The sequence below is a fragment of the Neofelis nebulosa genome, chromosome 13, assembly GCF_028018385.1.
Source record: "Neofelis nebulosa isolate mNeoNeb1 chromosome 13, mNeoNeb1.pri, whole genome shotgun sequence".
Lineage (NCBI taxonomy): Eukaryota > Metazoa > Chordata > Mammalia > Carnivora > Felidae > Neofelis > Neofelis nebulosa.
The window spans coordinates 8,160,680-8,184,212 of record NC_080794.1 but is presented as its reverse complement, the minus strand read 5'-3'; the positions used below and the strand labels follow the sequence as shown (position 1 = coordinate 8,184,212).

Sequence of the window (23,533 nt, the reverse complement as noted above, 5' to 3'; positions counted from 1 at the left end):
TGTTTTTTTTTTTTTTTAATTATTCTGGCTTTGGGAAATGATAGAGTAGTGGAGTTGGACTAATCCTCCCAGAGAGAACAATTGTAAAATTTAGAAGACATACTTTCCAGAATCTATCTGAAGATCCTTAAGAGGGATCAAAAGCAGGGAGAAATTGGAGAATATTTTCCTCTCTAAAGAAAAATAGTACCCATGTGATTTTTTTAAAGCTGCCTTTTGGGATGCCTGGGTGGCTCCTCTGATTAAGCATCTGACCCTTGATTTTGGCTCAGGTCATGATCTCACAATTCAGATCAAGCCCTGTGTAGGGCAGTCCCGCATAGGGCTCCATGCTGAGAGCATAGAGCCTGCTTGGAATTCTCTCTCTCTCTCTCTCTCTCTCTCTCTCTCTCTCTCTCTCTCTCTCTCAAAAATAAATAAACTTTAAAGGCTGCTTTTTGCCTTGGGACATACCCTGCCCAATCTGCTTGCAGCTCATGCAGAAGGAATCTGCTGCCTTACTGGCTTGAGATATCAGAGAATACACCATAAGGCTCACAAGCAGCTGGAAAATTAGATGAGCTAAATCCTGTAGTGAAAAGTTATCTGCAAAATCTGCTTATAAAATTCACCCAAAATCTTGCTGACCACTAAACTATGCCCTGCGGAATGAAAGCAGATGAAAGCTGATGTAACTGTGCAAAAATACAAGCAACTGCCCACTGCAAAACAGAGAACAAAACTGGAGTTTCAGTCCAACAGGGTTAACTGCCTGCTGAAACTAAAATCACTCTTCGGTGGGGGGGGGGGGGGGGGGGGGGGGGGTTCTTAACAAAATTCAGAGTCTCTATAACCTACCATTTCTAATACCCAATAGATACTGTCAAAAATTAGTATATGTGAAACAGAAGAAAAAGTGATCATACTAAATTAAGAAAACAAAACCACTGTGACCCATGCCAAAGAAAACAGAATAACGATAGGGAATAGAAATGATGCACAGATAGCCCTTACAATTAGCAGACAAGGACTTTATTTTTTGTTAATTTATTTTAGGGGGAAGGAGGCAGAAGGAGAGAGAGAATCTTAAGCAGGCTCCACGCTCAGCGCGGGAGCCCAATGCAGGGCTCGACCCCACCACCGTGAGATCATGACCTGAGTCGAAATCAAGACTCAGATGCTCAACCTACTGAGCCACCCAGGCAACCCAGCAGACAAACTCTTCAAAGTGACCATTATAAATATAAACTATGTTCAATGACATAAAGGAAAATATACGCATAATGAATAAAATGATGGGACTCTCAGGTGAAGAAATATAAACTACATAAAATGAAATATAATAGCAAAATTAAAACAGTAATTGAAATATAAAATTAATTGGATCAGCTTAACATTAAATTGGAATTACTAAGGAGACAACGAAGTTGAAAGCAGGTCAGTAGAAATTTTCCAATCTCAAGATCAGATTGCTTTTATTTATTTATGCTTTAAATATTTATTTATTTTTGGGAGAACACAAGCAGGGACAGGGGAGAGAGAGGGGGACAGAGGATTCAAAGCAGGCTCGGTGGCTCTACACTGACAGGCTGACTGCAGTGAGCCTCATGTGGGGTTCAAACTTATGAACCGTGAGATCATGACCTAGGCCAATGGTGGATGCTCAATCAACTGAGCCACCCAGGCACCCCAAGATCAGAATGCTTTTAAAAGCACTCTGACATAGTAAGTACTTTGCCATTAGGTAAAAACTTTCCTCAAAAGACCAGATAAAGATTTAATTCCCATACCTTCTGCATTTAATTGATGAAGTGTTTAGATCCTATTATTTTAGCATTCATTAACATCCATACATTTTTAAATAGTCTAATTTTCCATCCTATAAAGAATAATCTTGCGATCTGAGGACCATAAAAATGCTCAGAAAGAAAACAACTTTTTTTGACACAGTCTAGAGTTATTGAAAAGGATTCTATTTTTACTGTTAGGTGAACTTTTGGACATTTTCTCTTGTGATTCATGGACAACCATAAGTCACAATACTTTAACTAGAGAGAGATACTGGCACTTCACTGAAATTACTTCTCAACTGCCTTCTTTCCCATTGACTATTAATTAGTTTTTCAAGGGCATGAATCATATGTCTGGTTCCTTCACCTCAGTGGCCCATATTCCAGGAGCAGAACAGTCCCTGCAAATCCTAGATTCTCAACAAAGATTTACTAAATTAATAAATAAATTTTTGGGAAAAAAAAGCGCATACCCCTTCAGAAACCATTCCCAAGTCTAACATTCAAATAATTCCACTTACGAATGCTTAGAAAACATGATTTCCTAGTGAATACCAAAAGAGTTTTAGAAGTAAAAAAGATCAGCGTGAAAAATATTAAGTGACATTTTGGCATTGGGCATATGAAACTGACTAGTAAAGCCAAAACTATTTGTGATCAACTGTCCATACGAAGTGATATACAGGCATTACATATACCAAATGAGGCCCATTAAGAAATTTAAGCTAGTCATGCAGGATTATGTTCTCATTATATGAACCAGGTAGTTCAGTGAGATTCTTCCAATTACACCATCCTTAAATCCATCCAAATTATTCTACCAAGTGGCTGATAGGAAGGAAAATAAAAAAAGGCCTTTATCCTTAGAGGACGGTGTGTTTGTTTTGTAACAGCCAGTTCTCCGTTAAACAAATAATCGTTAAAGTTAGGAAAACTAAAAGCTCAACGTCAAAATATATATATACCCTTTTGCTTTTATATGGTGCCATACTTAAACATAAAAGGGTTGGTCACTGAAAAACGTGAATCTAAAAATGTAACGGGGTCAGAGAAATTACTGGAACCGATATGCCAGGCCAAGCTCCGTCCATCCAAGGCAGGTGTATAAAAAATGCATAGCTTTCTTTGTCCCTGGTGTTTGTTTAGAAATCTCACGAAGATACACTGGTGGGTGTGTTTGTAGAGAGAAAGGCCTTAAAACATTTCTTGTGCTGGAAGGATCTTTGAGGGGTTTCCCTCGCGGCAAACAAGGTCACAGTGCCTTAGAAGTCCTCTAATATCTTGGATAAACCCCACCCCTTGAGGGTGGGCTGGGCCAGTGTATATGATGGGATAGCACTTGTGATTAGATTATGTTCTATGGCAAAGGTGAGAGGATCTTGCAGATGTAATTAAAGTCTGTATTGAATTGACTGTGAACAAATACTATGGGTGAGTGACAGTTAATCAGGTGAACCCTTTAAAGAAGGCTTAGGCCTTCCCTAAGCAGCTAGGGCCCATGGTGTTCCATCCCAATCATGATCTCTCTTTCCAGCCACTTGCGTTACGGCCTCTAGGCTTACCTGGCCAGCCCTCACAATCTCATAAAGCAAATCCACATAATAAAAATCCCTTAATATACACATGTCTCACGCTGGGTCCGCTTCTCTGGTTGAACTTTGACTGCTACACCTTATCTTAACCACAAAAGGTTTCAGTGAGCTCATTCTTGTGCAGATTGCCACTAGAAAGAATCAGCATAAAAACTATTACTGAATTTCTCTATTTTCTGTAAAATTATAGTTGGCATTATTTTCTATTATGCTTTCAAACATTGTTGAAAAAAGGTAACTGAAAAAGTTTATTTTGAATTTAATCCTGATTAGATACAAAATCTATCTCCATAACTTTGCATAACTATTTTGATAAGAAAAAAAATTCTCCACTTTGTTTTTATATTTTAGATATTTAATCAATCCCTAAACAACCATAATAGTCAGACTATTCCAAGTGAGCAACATATATTTTCTTTTTTTTTTAATATAGGAAATTTATTGTCAAATTGGTTTCCATACAAGCAACATATATTTTCTACCTGCCATTATTATTATTATTATTATTATTATTACATCTTTAATTTTCTTATTAAAGAGAGTTTTAGTTTTAGTATTTGCATCCAAAATCTGGAGCTGTCACACAACTCACCCAAGCCACTGTTTCCTATCTGCATAATGAAGATGAAAAATAATGGGGTTCCTGGGTGGCTCAGTTGATTGAGCATCAGGTTCTTGATTTTAACTCAGGTCGTGATCTCAGGGTCATGGGATCAACTCCCCCAAGAGAGATGCTCTCTATCTTTCCCCCTGCCCCTCTCCCCCTACCCCTCTCCCCTGCTCTTGCTCTCTCTCTCTAAATAAGACATTAATTAAAAAATTAAAATGAAAAATGAAAATGAAAAAAGTATCTAAGCTTCATAGGCTTGATCTAGGATTAAACAAGATAATTCACTTAAGGTGCTTAGTACACTACTTGGCATATAATAAGTTATTAGCTGTTATACTTACTTTCATTGCAGAAGTGTGCATGTTTTAAAACATCTTAAAAATTTTTTGAACTAAGAATAAAAAATTCCAAGTAAAAATGACATAATAAAAACTACATCCCGAAAATGTTTTGTTCTTTCTATTTCTGCCATTTGATCCATAATCGTTAATCTCAATGGCAGCCTTATTTGAGGTTAGTATTCCATCATATATACACTTTTAAGTGTCTTTATTTCAAAGACCAGGGGCCATGTTCAAATGTAGAAATGAACACAGGGATGAGAGAATCAACTTACACTATTTTCTCTAAAATCTTGACAATATAAAAAATACTTTATTTTAAAAATAATTTCATCTATAATTAAAGACTTTTTATTCTGTTTTAGTTGGTTGTAAATTCAATGCTTCTTTATCATGTAAATGCACAACAATTTGCATCATAGATTTTAATTACTTTTTCATTTTTTTAATGTTTATTTATTTTTGAAGGAGAGAGAAGACAGAGTGTGAGCAGGGGAGGGGCAGGGAGAGAGACAGCCACAGAATCCAAAGCAGAATCTAGGCTCTGAGCTGTCAGCACAGAGCCCAACATGGGGCTGGAACTCATGAACCGCGAGATCATGACCTGAGCCGAAGTCGGATGCCTAAACAAGTGAGCCACTCTGGTACCCCAAGGATTTCTTTAAGTAAAAAATAAATAAATAAATAATTTTTTTAAGTTACATTACGATTTGCTTTTTATTTTAACTCAACAATATTATGATGGATATTTTTCCAGATCTGTATATTCTAATACCTAATACCAGTTACCTATCAACTATATTTGTTGAATATCTGAGTCTTTTCCAAGCTTTTGCCATAACAAAGAATGATGAAACTTACCTGCACAGGTTTTATTTTATTTCAGTAAAACAATTCCCCCACTAACAACAATTAAATTACAGCTCCATGGCTATCTGTATGCAAGAATGTTAAAAAATATGTTTCCCTTTTGTATTTTCAATGTTCATTTGAATAACCTTAGCCCATTTTGCCAGAGGCATCCGTTTACCTCCTAGACTACCAGGATTGCTATAGAAAGAACAAAAGGAGAAAGGCAGTATCAGTATTCAGATTTCTACAGCAACAAGATTCTTGGAGACAGCGGAAATATGGCTGTTCTGGAAGTAATGAAAACAGAAAGATGAACTCAGTATTCAGATTTCTACAGCAAAAGCGATTTTTTACCTAGGAGCCTATGGCGGGTTGGGGTGGCACTTCAGCTGTGTGAGGCCCTGGAAGGTGAAGGGCACACCTTCAGGCTCTTGTGGCAGTAGGGCAAGGAGGGAAGGGGGATGAGGCAATTAGCCACCTCAGGGTTCTAAGCCTGGAGCTTAGGTGTGGTTACTTAAACCCATCCTGGACCGGGGCTCTGGTGCAGAGATAACCTCCTGTCTACTTGCTCTTCCACACTCCCAGCCCAGTGACTTGGTCAAGTGACTCATTCCTCCTTCCCTTGGTTGTCCCATCTATAAAATGGGTCTCCTGATACTTAGTAAGAGCAATTACAGAGAGTGCTCATCTCTGTTGGCTGACTTACAAGAGATCACAGAAACGTAGCAATTACTGTCTGTAAAAAAACAAGGAGCAGGGAAAGAAAGGGTCCCTGTGTGTTCCCAGCTCCCAGCCCAGGTCAAGTCAGCCCTCAGACATTCCTGAGTGATAAGTGTCCACTTAGTGGCAGGTTCGCTGGGGAGGCTCTCCAGGCTCAGACACTCTAAGGCCCTCAGTGGTGTGGAATATGTATATATCCCTTATTACATGTTGTTTGCATCTTCTGTATGTTATTTTCTGTCTACCCATCATGAACTGACAAACAGGGACTTCATGTATCCTACCAGTGGTTTTTCTCTTTATTTCCTCTTGTATCTCCTATAGGTTTTGCTTACTGAATATTAATACTATGTCATTTTATTTGGTATAAAGATTTGGTAACTGTTTACATCCTCAGTGAATTCTGCTCTTTGATACTAGGAAGTACCCTTCTTTTTTTCACTCAACACTTTCAATGCCTGAATTTCTCCTCATCTGATATTAAATCAGACATCCTGCTTTGTTCTGGTTTGTATTTTCTTGGTATTCAGTTAACCATCTTGTAATTTACAAACTTTCCAGATAAAATTGTTCTAGAAGTGTCTCATTATGTCAGCATTATTTATACTTCATGATCCAATAGGAAATTGTTTTAAATTGTAATTTTAGCCCATTTTTATGTAATGATAAGGCAAATACACTGAGTCTCCACCTGTCAACATTTTAGATTTTCTATTTTTACGTTTATTTGTTTTCTAATTGTTTGCTACATGGCCTATGGTCTTTGTTGACTGTGGGTTTCTGTGGCTATGCACAGCCTATTATTTCTGCCTTGTCCTCTTTCTTTTTTTAATTTTTTTAAATGTCTATTCATTTTTCAGAGAAAGAAAGTGTGTGTGCGATGCTGGGGAGAGGCAGAGAAAGACAAGGGGACAGAGGATCCTGAGCAGGCTCTCTGCCATCAGCAGAGAACCTAATGTGGGGCTCCAACTCATGAACCGTGAAATCATGACTTGATCTGAAGCTGGATGCCTAACCAACTGAGCCATCCAAGTGCCCCGCCCCTGCCTTGTCCTCTTTCTACTGGACTGGTCTGTGTACAATAAGAATGGTAGTATTTTCCTCTTTTTTTTTTTCACCAAATTCCCTCTTTTCCACCACCTTATTTTAGTAAATTTCATTATACTTTAGTGTTTGCCTTTTCCCTGTTAAATATCTTATACTTCCATTACCTGATTTTTCAATTAAAAAAAATATTCTTTGCCCTTATGTGTTATGGGAGGCAATCAGCGCACCTCTTTTTCACTTTTTCTCTTTTGCCCCTAATTTTTGTTCGATTTTTGCTTTGCAAATGCTACAGTGTGGAAAACTTTTCCAGTGTCTTTCACTGCGATATGACTGCTCAGGTTATTCTACTTCTCTGGGATTTTATTTTGCTAAATTAGATTTTGCTAGCATGTCATGTGTTCCCTTTAGTTTTTCTCATTTTCTGCAATAAAGCTGTATGTCATTGTAATAGGTACCATCTTTTTTTTTTTTAATTTTTTTTTTAACGTTTTTATTTATTTTTGAGACAGAGCATGAATGGGGGAGGGGCAGAGAGAGAGGGAGACACAGAATCAGAAGCAGGCTCCAGGCTCTGAGCCATCAGCCCAGAGCCCGACGCGGGGCTTGAACTCACAGACTGTGAGATTGTGACCTGAGCCGAAGTCGGACGCGTAACCGACTGAGCCACCCGGGCGCCCCTGGTACCATCTTTTTTTACTTAAAAAAAGAGCTTCTACCATCAGATAACTGATCCCTCTTTAGTGAGCTGATTTTTTTGTCTTTTTCTGACTGTGGTGCGATCAGTGGCTAAACCAGCACCCTCCCCCTCTTCTGCTGAGGTAGGCTTGAGGAAGAAGCCCCTCAACACCAAGCTCATTCACAATGAGATCAACTGTGCTTCCCAACTACGGAGACAAGGAGCAACTGTCCACCAGAGGTCCACAAGACACAGCTTTCAGAGCCCTTTGTGGGGCCCATACAACAAATACACAGATGCAGGTCCTGTCTGAGACTGTCCATTCAGGTTTAGCAGTTTTGTCTATTTTTCACCACACGGAATAGCTATCTACACTGCTGTCTCTCCCAGAGATCTCTGAGGAAGTCAAGAGTCCGGTGTATCTTCCACCACTCCGTATGTTGCAGAGCAGAAGAACTAACAGAGTGGCACTACGGACGGGTACCCAGGCTACTGTCTTCTCTCGGTTACTTCTGGACTCACCCAAACTTAACCATTAGCTACAACAGGGGCATCAGGTTCTACATCTCTGCAACAAAACTAACCAGTAATCAGCCCCATTCCTACCATTATGCTCGAGTTTCATCCTTCATTCACTGAAGGACAAAAATATATGATAAAAATGAATACAATAGGTGCTCGGCATTGGTCATTTGAACATGTGATTTTTCAACCATTCCTGAGACTCCTCACTGGTCAGGACATTTGCTCTTTTGCTGAACCATGACTGGGAATCCACTGCATTGTGGGGCTGATCAGTTGGGGACCAGCCATGAGGTACTGAGGGGCCCAGTTGTGCTGGAGCACCAGCATTCCACCTTGACTTTGATGCACATGTATTTTTTTTCTATTTTACTCATCATCTGGTTCAAAGGGATTCTCATTAGAGATCTAAAGAGTTTTCGAGGGGGGCGCCTGGGTGGCGCAGTCGGTTAAGCGTCCGACTTCAGCCAGGTCACGATCTCGCGGTCCGTGAGTTCGAGCCCCGCGTCAGGCTCTGGGCTGATGGCTCGGAGCCTGGAGCCTGTTTCCGATTCTGTGTCTCCCTCTCTCTCTGCCCCTCCCCCGTTCATGCTCTGTCTCTCTCTGTCCCAAAAATAAATAAAAAACGTTGAAAAAAAAAAATAAAAAAAAATAAAAAAAAAATAAATAAATAAAGAGTTTTCTAGGACGTCTTGTTCCTACAAATGATTCAAAAGACATAAGAAGAAAGATCCGCATAGAAGAGCAGACGTGAAAACAAATGTGTCTTTGAGGAAAAAGTTTTGATGTGTTTTACCGTCATATTGTTATATGACAACAGCACGAGGTTTGTGCTAACTGTGCCTAAGTCTAAGAAAACAAACAAGCCCGATGAATGCGTTTTATGTAAACAACCAAAGAACTATAAACCAGGTGAGACACGTGAGCAGAGTTTTACTGAAAGGAATGGATAGAAGAGGAACTGGAAATTTAGAAAGACGTGTAAAATGTTCTTACATCATTTCTTTGTTTGCATTTCTAACGTTGAAAGAAATGTGATAGGAATATACTGACACGTAGCCCGAAATTACATTTTCTCTTACCTTGGAAGATCGGAAGGTAAATGCTGTTGACTTTACATCAGCCTTTTCTTTGTCCATGAGTAGAAGGTTTTTGTCTTCCATGAGACTCAAGTACTTTCCTGTTGTGACATGGCGTAGTCGGAAGGGCTGGCCCCATCTTATGTGGCTTCCACTCCACCTGACAAACACAGTTAAGACTTGATCCAACAGCATCCACAATCACAGGAGAAAAGGCAATTAAAACGTGTGTGTCGGACATTGAAATTTGCTTTGAATATGTTGCCTAATGTTCTCAAAACCCTTAGGACGTTGGTGGTATTAATTTCATCACACACATAACAAAATGGTTATCCAGAACGATTAACTAACAGTCAATGTTACATACCTAAAAGTAAATAGGAGTGAAATTTAACTCTAGGACTTCACCTTTAAGTAAATAGAACACCATCCACACTACATACTACTCTATGCAAAGATGACTAAGGACTTATGTTCCAAGTTAACATCTAATCGTGAGTCACAGATACAGAAATTAGGATAGAAATTTTAAGTTTAAATAATACTTTAGATTCACTAGCTCAAAAACTTTTGTTGGAAAAATAAAACTTTTGTTGGATTCGCACAGACTTGAAAAACAGTGGTAATTTAGTCAATGCTTAAGTCTGATTAATTGGAGCTCATATATACAAAGTACATACTTGAAAAAAGAAACCTATTCCTAGGCACTGAATTTTAATAATGTGAAACAGTTATATCATTAAAAGCTCATCAGCAAAAAGGACAAACCAAGAAAAGATTTCTAAAAAGGTCAAGAGAGAAAAAAGTAAAACACAATAATCGGAACATGCAAACTAAGGTTGCAGAAAAAAAGGTAAAAAGCAAAGTTATGATCATTAAAACCCGCTTTTCGAAATAACTTTCAGACAGGTCGAAAAGAAAACTCAAGATGCAGACCATCCTTGTTTTGCACAGTGCTGTGTCAGCTGAGTCGTGTGTATCTGAACCTTGGACTCACGAAAGTAAGGTAGGGAAACAAGGCTCTGATATGCAAGACGTTCAGTTAATATGGTGATGTGCAAGGAAAGACAGTCTCTTATCATTGACAAGAAGTATGCTGACAATCAAATAATGTTTTAAAGAACTAAAAGTAAATGAATGACAGCAATTACCATGCATATAAATTCAAAAGGAGATAGTGATGGTAAAGTTGCTATTAAACAAATTAGAACTTAAGGCAAAAAACATAAAGGGGATACCGTCATGTACTTTATAAAGAGAAAAAAATGTAACTCTAAAAAGAATGTTTGTGGGGCGCTTGTGTGGCTCAGTTGGTTGAGCGTCCAACTTCGGCTCGGATCATGATCTTGCGGTTCATGAGTTTGAGCCCCATGTTGGGTTCCGTGCTGACAGCTCAGAGCCCAGAACCTGCTTCGGATTCTGTTTCCCCCTCTCTCTCTGCCCCTACCCTGCTGGTACTCTCTCTCTCTTTCAAAAATAAAATAAATAAAAACATTAAAATACATACATACATACATAAAATGTATGTCATGAAGCTTCCCATGTCAATGGAAAAAAGAAAACAAAAGAAACAGAGATAATGATTTATAAAGACAGTTACACTGGAAGCTTTTTATCACTATGTATTAAATCGAAAAGATAAAAAATATAGAAATGAAGGATTTCTGTGATTGAATTAATCAATAAGCTTACTTTAATATAGGGTCATTACAAAGGTCACCAAAAATTATAAAAGTTTTTTTCCTATTCTACAAATTGAGAATACTTTTTTCAAATTTGCCAATCTTAGTAAACTCTAAGTCAATTTTATGCTGTTTTTCTAACCTAGATTTTTGGCTTCAAATATCGGCAGGGAAAACTAACAATAGAAAGATATTGTGATAAGGTCATTATTACACGGATTTGTTTATAAAGAGAATTCGGACAATCCACCAACTAAATTAATAACCATGTGCCAATAAATCCTACTAATAACACAGTATTGTTAAAAATGAAATCAGGGACGCCTGGGTGGCTCAGTCGGTTAAGTATCCAACTTCGCTCAGGTCACCATCTCACAGCTGTGAGTTTAAGCCCTGCGTTGGGCTCTGTGCTGAGAGCTCAGACCCTGGAGCCTGCTTCAGATTCTGTGTCTCCCTCTCTCTCTCTCTGCCCCTCCCCCTCTCATGTTCTGACTCTCAAAAATAAACATTTTTTTAAATGCAATTAAAGTTCGGTTACCAACAACAGAATATTAAATCATTTCTAGTCTGGTAAATAAACCAGCTCTGTTCATTCCCTTCTTATAAAATTAAGTATATCCTTGGCAGATGCTTTGGAAAACACAATTATTTTTAATATTCATTTCCATTATTTGAAGAAGCATCTGAATGCTTTTCTAAGCAATGACTCATCTTAATTACCATAAAAAATTCATTTTCAAAATAGTTCCAAATTTTGACAAAGTAATACTTTGCAACAGAACTTCTAGAAGGTATTCTGGATATTATGTGCGAATCTACTGATTAGGACACATATTTACAAGCACTCCTTTCAAGTCACCAAGAGGATTATGTCAGGGATGGAATGAATTGGGACAATCACTGGCAAAACTGTAAAGTCTAAGCACATTTTCTTTAGCTTAAAGCCACTCAAATTAGCTGGCCTGCAATGCCCATGGCCCAGAAGAAAAGAGGAAAAGCCTAGGAGAATCAAGGGGGCAAGACAATATTTAGTAAAAACTGAAAATAGGAATAGTAACATTAAAGCAATTTCCTATGGTAACATAGCAGAAACCTGTTCCCTATGTCTTATCTACATTTACCTGAAATGACTTCAAAGGAATGGGGAGTATTTGGTCATTCCTCATGACACATCCATCTTTGATTTTTGTGGGGTTTTTGTGACATACAAGAAAGCTGAATGTGAAGGACACATAAGGCATATTTTTCATTGCAGTGATCATTCCCACTACAGAAACCAGCACATATCGTACTTAAATGTTCCTACAACTTCACGTTGGGGTAAAATACAGCAAAGTGTGTTCCATCTTATTTAACTCCCAAAACTAAAACTTACCTTATTAAAATGTTCATGCTACTGAAAAACTTATGACAACATTACTGAGTATGTGATACAAAATATCTAAGTACTAGGCTGTATAAATTGCAACAAATACATAGTTGGAGACCTTCTTCTAGGAAAAAAAAGAACACCCCAAATATTGTAACATAAATATTGACTTTTGGGTGTAAAATTCCATTATATGCATAAGGAGAATCGTTGACTCTCATTTCCTAAGTATAAAGAAAAAAATGAGTATTTGCATGGCCAAGGTACACAATAAGACACGGAAACTAAATGCAGTCACATTAACAGTGAAGTCAAAGTAGTTCAAAAATTCAACAGAACCTGAAGAAACACTTTAACATAATTACATTCATTACAAGTGAACCTGCTTTCCTACCGTACAAGAGGATGACATGGTATAAATCGAGGGTCACACAGTACAAAAAAAATCTCTCTTCCATCTTTTTTTTTTAATTTTTTTTTTTAACGTTTTATTTTTGAGACAGAGAGAGACAGAGCATGAACGGGAGAGGGGCAGAGAGAGAGGGAGACACAGAACTGGAAGCAGGCTCCAGGCTCTGAGCCATCAGGCCAGAGCCCGACGCGGGGCTCGAACTCACGGACCGCGAGATCGCCACCCGAGCTGAAGTCGGCCGCTTAACCGACTGAGCCACCCAGGCGCCCCTCATCTTTTAAGTGGTTGAAAAGCTACTTGCTCTGCCTTCTGGTGTGAGGCTCCCCTTGCTGCCATTTAGACTCTGAAACAATCCGCACAGCCGCATACCTGAGGCTCGGAAGCGCCCCCTTTCACCTCTGGCTGACCACAAGACCAGGCTCTTTCTATATTATCAGTCATCCGAATTCAAAGTTAAAACAAAGCCCACACTTCCCATTTCAAACTTCAAACATTCGGCAACAGTAAAGACAGAATCCAGACCAGATGTCCAGAACGATCTGGAATTATGTAATTACAGTTCATCAATTACAAGGGTGACAATATAAAAAGGAAGCCCTGTCTGGTTTTCAGGAATTCACATCCTTCCTTTTGTTTTCTGTTTTGTTTAATCTATAAAATGAGACAGATTTAGGGCCTCGTTTCCTCAAAAAAAAAAAAAAATTCCATTTCTTTAAGCACACAATCACGAAGGGTACGAATATCTATGAATTTGAAAACCCATCTGGAATCTGTTTTCCAATGGCAATGCCACCTCTCTAAGCTTCATTTCTGTCGACTATTTCACTTCTTTAATTAAGCTGCATTTTTATAAAACACAAAGTAAAGGAAATACATACACATATTTAAAATCTCTTTCCCTAAATTCTCTGAAAAATCTATAAAGCACATGAAAGCTCAGTCTCTCTCCCTTTGTTTTATGAGGATGACACTCCTTTTTCCATCTCATTAAGAGATGCATTTCGAATAAAATTTTACATTGAATTTTAATATTTACCAAAAGCTTTAATATTCACGTGGATTTCATCAAGTAGGTATTTATTTGGAAGAAACATATCCTCAGTTAATTAATAATTAATGAGGTTAATATAGAAGAACTTTTTGAAGTTATAGACTTACTATCATAAGAAATGTAAAAAATAAGGGGCACCTGGGTGGCTCAGTCGGTTAAGCATCTGAACCTTGGTTTCGGCTCAGGTCATGATCTCATGGTTCATGGGTTCGAGCCCCACATCAGGAGTCTGCTTGGGATATTCTCTCTCTCTCTCTCTCTCTCTCTCTCTCTCTCTCTCCCCCCTCCCCTGCTTGCATACTCTCTCTCTCTCAAAATAAATAAACATTTAAAGAAAAGAAATATAAAAAATCAATTTAATTTACATACATATTTTTGTTGCATAGGTGTATGATAGCATGAGTTAAAAAAAAAAAAAGTCTTTCAATCATAAAAAAAAAGATGACTGGGATAAAAAAAATGGCCATGACTGAGTAACAAAAATAATGATTTAATAATTTTTTAAATAATTTTTACTGTTTAATAAAGACTATGTTCAAGTGTTTTCAATAAACAAAGATGGGTAGTAAATCACATCAGTATTTGTAATCAATAAGATACTTTAAAAAAATGGTATGCTCATTTTAAGACGTCGCTACTTATAACACATTATAAGTTATATTCTACATATCTATTTAAACTGACAGTAGAAACTGTCTATGTCAAAACTTACAATGTTCAAGGATACATTTTCAAATTTTTTCAAAATTAATGTATAGGATATATAAGAAAAAACAACTAAAGATCACCAAACTATCTTTTGTTATTATTATTAAAGTTTATTTATTAAGTTTAAGAGAGAGTGAGAGTGTACATAAAGGGGCAGAGAGAGAGGAAAAGAGAGAGAATCCCAAGCAGTCTCTGTACTGCCAAGCATGGAGCCTGATGCAGGGCTCGAACTCATGAGCCGTGAGATCATGACCTGAGCTGAAACCAAGAGTCAGAGGCATAACCACCTGAGCCACCCAGGCACTTCAAGACTATTAAACTATCTTAATCATCATTAGATAAGCATTAATCTCAAAATGTTAGGTCTTCAAAGGTAGTTACTCTATACCAAGACAGTTCCCTATACCCCTCCATGGAAGCTATAATCTTAAATCAATAATTTCCAAAAGTATAATAAAATAGGGAAAAGATACATGAAAACTTAGCACTTTTTAGGCAAAGGACTGAACCTTCCAATCATTAAAAAAAAAAAAAAGATCTAATATTCTATTTAAAATAGTTCAAAATGACACCTTTATAATCAATATTGAATTTATATAAAGGAACTATAAGTCAATCTCTGAACAACTTTTTGAAGTCACCAGAAAGGGGAAAAAAAGAAGATATACCTATACATATATATATATATATATATATATATATATATATATGTATATATATGTGTATATATATATATGTATATATATATACATATATATACATATATATATATAGGTCTAGAATATATATATATATATATATATATATATATATATGTCTAGAATATATACCTATATATATACGTGTGTGTGTATATATATATATATGTGTATATTTGTTTCCATAAAAAACACACAGTGACTTTGTATTACAGTCCAAATTTCTCACTCAGCTATCAAGATGTCTGTAAATAAAGGCAGTGACTGACAGTAAGACTCCTGTACTCTCGTTCAAGTTCAAGTTTCCTGTTTTACATATGCCTTTAGAAGGTTAAATCCAGAGTCCATCAGACCTGAAATGTGTAACAGGCTCGCAAACCATCTGTCCTGTTTCCAAACCTTATGTCACCCTCTCCTAGGAGCACCTTCTGCCAGGAGATTCACAGACCAAGATGACATGATGTCACCAAAACAAATAAGGCTAAAGACAAGAGCAGACTATATAGAATTATTGTGTACTGCCTGGTGAATTTAGGCCAAAAAAAGCCAAAGAAAGGTAGGCAGAAGGGAAAGAGTAGAAACTCTCCACCACTTCTTCAGTGTTTCATTTGCTTGTTTACTGTAGTTAGCATGAGTATTTTCCATAAAAGCACAGGTCCACAGGATTTTGTACACTTGGAGCACTCGGCTGTATTTACGGCTTCTACTTACGCAACTCTTAGTGTCTCTAGTCTCCACAGGGAACGTGCATGGACAGATACAGCACCGCCTTCATAGTGAACAGTTCTGGTTAAAAAAAAAAAAAAAAAAGCCCAGTTTCAACAAGTGTCATTCTTGGACTCTATTTTCTCAAGGCAATTACAAGAAAAAAAGCCAAGGGAAAGCCTTTGGATAAGGTCATACTTTCTGGCACGAGACAATACAGCTGGAAATAAAAATAACAAAAGTAACAGTAAGTGATCAATTTAAGTTTGCCCTGAATAAACATTTAACTTAAACATATTCTCACATCATTTTCTCCCTCTACTCCCATTTATTCCCCCTCCCTCTCCCCAGCCCACCTCTCCTCCTCTCTCACTCTCTCTCCCTCTCCCTCTCCTCCAGTGAATACATTCACCTTACTTATTTAACTTAGGTCCATAAAAGTACTCAGCTATGAGTTTATGTGTAGTTTAATATCTTATTATTTCAACACATGCATATAATTATTTGCAGTTTATATTCTGTTCTAGATACATCAAACACTGTAAAGAAATATAAGAACACATTAATTTTAATGTTATATTATAACAATCTGCAAAATTACTAAAGATAGAAAAGTATCACCGAAAATATAAACATCAACCAAAAAAGTCTCACACACAAGGAGAGAATTATCTTTGAATGCACATCACACACACCCAAATTCCAAAGCTCTCATAACGATAATTATGACAGAAGTAATGCTAGGTAATTTACATATGTTATCCAAGTTGAGCTCTGTGCCAACCTGTTGAGATGGTTTTAAGGAAACCAATGCTTATACGTGCTCCTTGTTTATTCCCTGAGACTCACCCTCTCTGTCTACTGAATCTTTGCAATCATTCAAACACACACAACCCTGTCCTGTCTCAAACATAATAAGACCATTGACCATATTCTCCTCTCCTGCTTGCCCCATATCTGCCTCATGGATCACCTCCTGTCAGATCTCTGTGCCTCCACTTGCTTCCTGATCCACCTCTCCATTGAAACACATTTGCTAAGGCCATCATATGACATCCGTGGTCCAAAATCTAATGGACTATTGATGGTTTTTTACACTGGAGAAATACCTACTATCTTGACAGTTTTTCTAACACCATTCTCACCTACTTTTCTTCTCACTTACTGAGATATTCCTTCTCATTGTTTTTATTGTGGAAATTTTCAAATAGACACAAAAGTAGAGAGAGTATTATGATAAATCTCAATATGCCCAGCACACAGTGTCAACAACAATCAACACAGGGCCAGCCTTGTTTTACCTATAACCTCTAGTAACCCATTCACATACAACTCCCCCCCAAAAATACATACATACATATGTAGATATAGATATGTAGATATACAGACACACACACACACACACACACACACACACTCCTATGTAAAATCTGCTTTTATGAAATATCCCTTCTGTTCATATTTTCCATTTTCTCAAAAATGTTTTGTTTTTCTGTTGCTCTTTCAAATCAAGATACAAACAAGATGCACAAATTGGTTAAATATCTTAAATTTCTATTACTCACAGTTTTCCCTTCTTCTTTTTTCCTTGTTGGCATTATCTCTTGACAAAAATCTGTACCATTTGTCTTGGAGTTTCTACATTCTGTATTTTTCTGATGACATGCTCATAGTGTTAACATGTACTTCTAAAATGGTAGTTGGATTTCTAGGTCTAGTGTTTTATACTTCCTAATACATCACATCAGGTGGTAATAATGACTACTTGGTCTACCTTTTTAATATTAAAATTGATCAGTAGGTTTAGAATCACCTTGATCCATCTATTATAAGAGTTTTAGGTATACCTACAAACAGTGCCATAGCAGTGATTTTCAATCATGGCTGCAGATACAATTATGTGGATAGCTTTTTAAAACGTGATGCTATGCCCTCAACAATGACCAATTAAACCAAATCTGGAGTCCGGATTTTTTTTTAAGTTTATTTTTATTTTGACAGAGAGAGAGAGAGAGAGAGAGAGAGAGCAAGCGAGCGAGAGAGCAGTAGCTGGGGAGGGGGAGAGAGAAGGAGAGACAGGAATCCCAAGCAGGCTTCACACTCTAAGTGCAGAGCCTGATATGGGGCTCAAACTCACAGACTGTGAGATCATGACCTGAATCAAGATCAAGAGCCAGAAGATTAACTGACTGAGTCACCCAGGTGCCCCTGGAGTCAGGATTTTTAAAAGTTCTCCAACTGGTGGTAATCAGAAGCTAAAGTGTGGAAATCATGGTCCAGATCAGTTTCTACACAGCAGCACTATTGACATTTTGGGCCAGCTAATTCTTTGCTGTGGGTGGCTGTCCAGTGCACTTAGGATGTTCACTGATTCCTGGACTCTACCAACCAAATGCCAATAGCACTTGTCTCTTCTACTCCTCCTCCCCAGTTGTAACAACCAAAAATGTTCCCAAGATACTACCAAAATGTCTTCTGGGGGACAAAACCATCCCCACTGTCAAGCTACTGGTTTAGATTAGTGGCTCTCAATCTGTAGTATTAGAATTACACTGCAGGCTTTTTAAAATACAGATTGCTGGACCCAATCTGTTGCTACCCCCAAGTTCCCGATTTAGTAGATCTATGGTAAGGAGAAGAATTTGTATTTCTAATAAGTTCCCAGGTGACATTGATGCAACTGGTCCACATTCTGAGAATCACTGGGCTAGAACCATTATTTTATTAGGGCAGTGATTCTTGGCCTCGGTTGTATACTAGAATAATCTGAAAAGCTTTACAAACTCCAACGCACAGACAATTCTCAAATTAAATCAGCATCTCTGGATATATACTTAAAAATAACAAATAATAAAATATAGATGTAATGTGTATATATATGTATATAGATACACAGATTTTTAACTCAATCATGACCTTAAATAAAGATCTTGTACTTGGCCATAAAAAAAACCTTTATCAGATTTTTTTAAAAGTAAAGTCATGTACTCATCCTATTTTCTAATTATAACCAACGAAAATTGGAAATAAATACTAAAAAGATTTTTAAAATCTAACAACTTGGAAAACTCAGTAACTCTTATAAATAATTCATGGGTCAGAGAGGAAATAGAAATTAGAACTTATCTAGGATGTAATGAGGACAAGAGTACTTCAGAACAAATCTATGATTCACAGGTAAACTTTGAAAAATTTAGGCCTGAAATCCCTTGATTATTAAAAAAGTAATGACAAAAAAAAACAAACCTTGAGTTGTCTGAAGAAATTAAGTAGTGAACAAAATAAACCAACAGAAAATAAAGAAGGGATTCTATGATGTATTATTAAGATAAGTAAAATGCAAGAATGCAAATGATATAAATTTCTGTACAACAGTAAATCATAATAAATCTATTGCATGTATGTATGTATATGTGTATCTATGCAGAGGTATTTTCTATATGAACATGGAGAAAGTTCTTGAATAATGAACACCAAGACAGTAATGTTAATCACATAATAAAAGTTATGTAGGAACTAAGCTTGAAACTAAAATGTACTCTAAGATAAAAACAGTATTAAGTAATGTTTATGTACAGTTGTATATATTATATATAACAAGGTATAGGAAGAATTATCCTTCAAATGTTTTACTCTCATCAATTTTCCTTTATTAACTGAATTTAACAATGATCTTTTGTTATTTGTATAAGTAGAAATCTAATGATATTTTAATTTGGGGGAAAATTAACATTTAAAACACAAATATAAAGTCTAAAGGAAAGTTGGAACCTCCTTTCTGGATATTTGTCTCCTGAAGGGACTTCTTGCCTTTCATTATTTCTCTCTATTTTTTTTAAATGATTCATCAGCAAGTGTAGAAAATCCAATGACCTGCAATTCTTCAATGAAAACTGGGGAAATCTTTGCTTTTATACAGAGTCTGCCATATAAATACATGCCAAGTGCTGAATGTCACTGGTTGTCATATCAAGTAGGCATTGGCTACTTCAGACTGAAAAGTAACCTTACAATATCAAAATCCTAAATGTACTAAGGATCTCAGTCCATCATAAATGACACTAAGGACATGTAAACTTATTTAAAAACTGGTCCACTTGGAGAAATCCACCTGTTCTATGAAGCGATCATCCCTTTTCCCTGTAATATGTCTCAAGTTTAAAGATCCACAAGTTTACCAAATGGTATTAGAGACCATATTTAAACTCATACAACTAAATGATCATCTTCATAGCAAGTGTTTTTGTCAACAGGAAGACTAAGAAAAGAGAAAGATTCTCTAAGAAAGCAAACAGACCTATAGCAACAGCACCTATGGCCTCAGTCAGCATCACATGAGATTTCAATGCAAACAGCGTCAATGACATGAAATGCAAGGGAAGGTCATGAGGATATGAAACAACAAAGTGCTTGTGCAACTCTCTGCTCACTGAAAGACTATCTTTGCAATGAACCAAAACAATGTTACAGCTGATAAGAAAAACATGTGTTAAGATAACTGGCCATTGGTATCCCTTGTAACAGAATTTTTTTTTTTTTCAAAGAATCTTCCACCTCATGAATCAGTAAAACTCCAAGTCACTCAGGGTGCCTGGGTGGCTCAGTCAGTTAAGCGTCCAGCTTCGGCTCAGGTCATGATCTTGTGGTTCACAGGTTCAAGCCCTGCGTCAGGCTCTCTGCTGATAGCTCAGAGCCTGGAGCTCGCTTTGTGGATTCTGTCTCCCTCTCTCTCTGCCCCTCCCCTGCTTGTATTCTTTCTCTCTCTCTCCCTCTCTCAAAAATAAATAAAACATTTTAAAAAGTCTTAAAAAAAACTTCAAAGTCACTGTAATTGCACTGACTATGAATTTTTAGTGCACCTAACAGGGGCGTCTGGGTGGCTCAGTCAATTAGTTAAGTGTCTGACTTCACCTCAGGTCATGATCTCACAGTTTGTGGGTTCGAGCTGCGCATCAGGCTCTGTGCGGACAGTTCAGAGCCTGGAGCCTGCTTTGGATTCTGTGTCTCCCTCTCTCTCTCTGCCCCTCCCCTGCTCATGCTCTGTCTCTCTCTCTCTTTCAAAAATAAATAAACATTAAAAAAAAATGTGCACCTAATAACCGACAGTGTGTGCCTTATTTGACAATACTTTGAAAAATTCCAGGCTGCAGACTGCAAGCTATGCCTACATAACACATTATCTCCCAGTATAACACGCTTCATTAAGGAGCTCATATCTCAGGTTGATCACATAAAACTGCCTGGAGAGGCCCTGTAAGGTTATTCTTGTAATAAGTACAAACTTTCCCTATTATGTCATCAATTCCACTTTTCATCAGTATTATCATAGTGTCACTGAAATAAAAGTAGTCAGCTATTTTTGTGTTTTCAGCGATAAAATACAATGTAAGTCTAATCTCAACTGTTGGACCATTTCTTTCTCAGTAGAACGCACGCACTTTGACAGCCAGGATGGGTCCATCCGAGGCCCAGAAAAAAACGAGCATTAGCACGGTAATAAAAGCACAGCCCCTCCAAGCTCTGCACTGTGTAACAGTTTGGCATATATTGGCATTTATTTATACGGATTTTATAAGATACCCAATTCCAATCGGTGGACTTTAGCATAGAATCATAAAACACGATCAGTAAAAGATTCTACGCGGTAAAGAGAAGCCTTCACCCTACAAGGAAACTACTTTTTCTCCCTGTGAGCGCTGTCCCGGAGCGTCTTCACTCGGTGATATCACAGTCGCTCACGTCTATGACAAGGCCCCGAGAAGTTGACAAATCACTCTCAGGCTGGACTGAAACTAACTTTCTGAAGACGTCTCTTCTTTGTGTGACCTTGTGTGAGGATGCAAAGTTACTGAACTTCTCCGTGCCTCATGTCTTCACATGCAAAACGAAGCTAATGGTCATTGGGTTGGTGAGAAAGGAATGAAAGACAGAACCCACCTAGGCATCATGGAGGAGCCTTTGCACGGCAAATGTAGCTCTGGGGGTTTGCAGGAAGACGAGGAATATGACGCTGTGTTGACTGTTTCTAAATATGGTGTTAAAGACTCAATATTGCTTGTTGAATTGAACTGCTGTAGGACCGTATACTTGTTTATATGCAAAGGTATGATAAGTCCTAAGTTATGAAACTGCTCAGAACAAGATAAGAAGCAAAGAAATTCACAAACAACTCCGTAGGACTTTTTTGGGCATCTGCTGTAGGATCCTATAGAAAAGTCAAGCTCTGAAAATCAAATATACATTACACAGATCAAAGAGATACTTTTTTTTGCCCTAGCTACCTTCTCCCTCTTGCAAAAACCTACTCCTTTTTTTTTTTATTTTGAGAAACAGAGAGAGTGAGTAGAGGAGAGGCAGAGAGAGAGAGAGAGAGGGAGAGAGAGAACCCCAAGCAGGCTCCGTGCTTTGGGCACAGAGTCCAATGTGGGGCTCAAACCCATGAACTTTGAGATCGTGACCTGAGCCGAGTCAAGAGTTGGACGCTTAGCTGACTGAGCCCCCCAGGCGCCCCGCAAAGATCTACTTCTGAAGGCACCCACTCTGGCATCCTAACTTTGGCTCTCCACACAGGATTTCCAGGACTGCTGGGGGGCTGCCAGGACTGCTGGGGGACAGCCCATCGACACTTTCACTTCCACCATCAAAAGGAATTCTAGAACAGGGTCTGGCAAACTTTTCTGTAAAGGGCTAGACTGTAAATACTTGGGGGTAAATGCGTCTTAAGGTTTCTTTCATATTACTTAACTCTGAAAGCAGTATGGGTAATATGTCAAAAAATGTACATGTCTATGTTCCAATAAAATTTTATTTAGAAGAACAGGCAAGGGGCTGGATTTTCTTTTTCCAGTTTTATTTATTTTGAGAGAAAGAGCAGGGGAGGAACAGAGAGAGAGACTCCCAAGTAGGCTCTGCACTGTCAGTGCAGAGCCCAATGTGGGGCTCAAACTCAGGAACCATGAGATCATGACCTGAGCTGAAATCAAGAGTCGGACTCTCAACCAACTGAGTCACCTGGGCACTCCAGCAGTGGGCTGGATTTGACCCACACACCATAGTTTACAAAGCCTGATCTAAAAGATCCTGCCCACATTACTGGCAATTTTAACCTCCGAAAGAGCCAGCTAGATGAAATCTGAGGTCTGGAGATTTTCATCACCGTATTAGGGTTCTTTAGAGAAAGAGAACCAATAGGATATAGATAACTCCTAATATGTACATAGGGCTTATTTTTATATATATTATGCTTATATATAACACATGCATAATAAATAAATGTGATATAGTAACCATTAGTATGAAAATAAATAGAATATATAAATATCTAATTATATAGAAAGAATTTTTATATGAGGAGCTGGCTCGAGCTGCCAAGCCCCGAGATCTACAGTTGGTACCTGGAGACCCCGGAGAGCTGTATGGTATAAGTTCTAGTCCATGTCCAAAGGGCTGAGAATGAGGAGAGCCAACTGCATAGTTCCATTCCAAAGAGTGCCAGGTTCAAGGCCCAAGAAGACCTGATATTTCAGTTTTCTGCTTCACTCACTCTATCAACTTAAATATTAAACTTGGGGCGCCTGGGTGGCTCAGTCGGTTAAGCAGCCGACCTCGGCTCAGGTCATGATCTCACGGTCCGTGAGTTCAAGCCCCGCGTCGGGCTCTGTGCTGACAGCTCAGAGCCTGGAGCCTGTTTCAGATTCTGT

The 23,533-nt window shown here is 37.9% G+C and overlaps 1 protein-coding gene across 4 annotated transcripts in view; it reads right to left on the bottom strand.

The window, feature by feature from the left end:
• The window catches only part of RYR2 (ryanodine receptor 2), a 768,107-nt gene that overhangs the window by 393,218 nt on the left and 351,356 nt on the right, over positions 1 to 23,533 (bottom strand). For all 4 annotated transcript variants that reach the window (XM_058696266.1, XM_058696262.1, XM_058696264.1 and 1 more), the window contains exons 11-12: positions 15,840 to 15,914; positions 9,212 to 9,368 (exon numbers count right to left, since the gene is read on the bottom strand). In XM_058696266.1, coding sequence (XP_058552249.1) covers positions 9,212 to 9,368; positions 15,840 to 15,914 — 232 coding nt within the window. The remainder of the gene's footprint in view (positions 1 to 9,211; positions 9,369 to 15,839; positions 15,915 to 23,533) is intronic.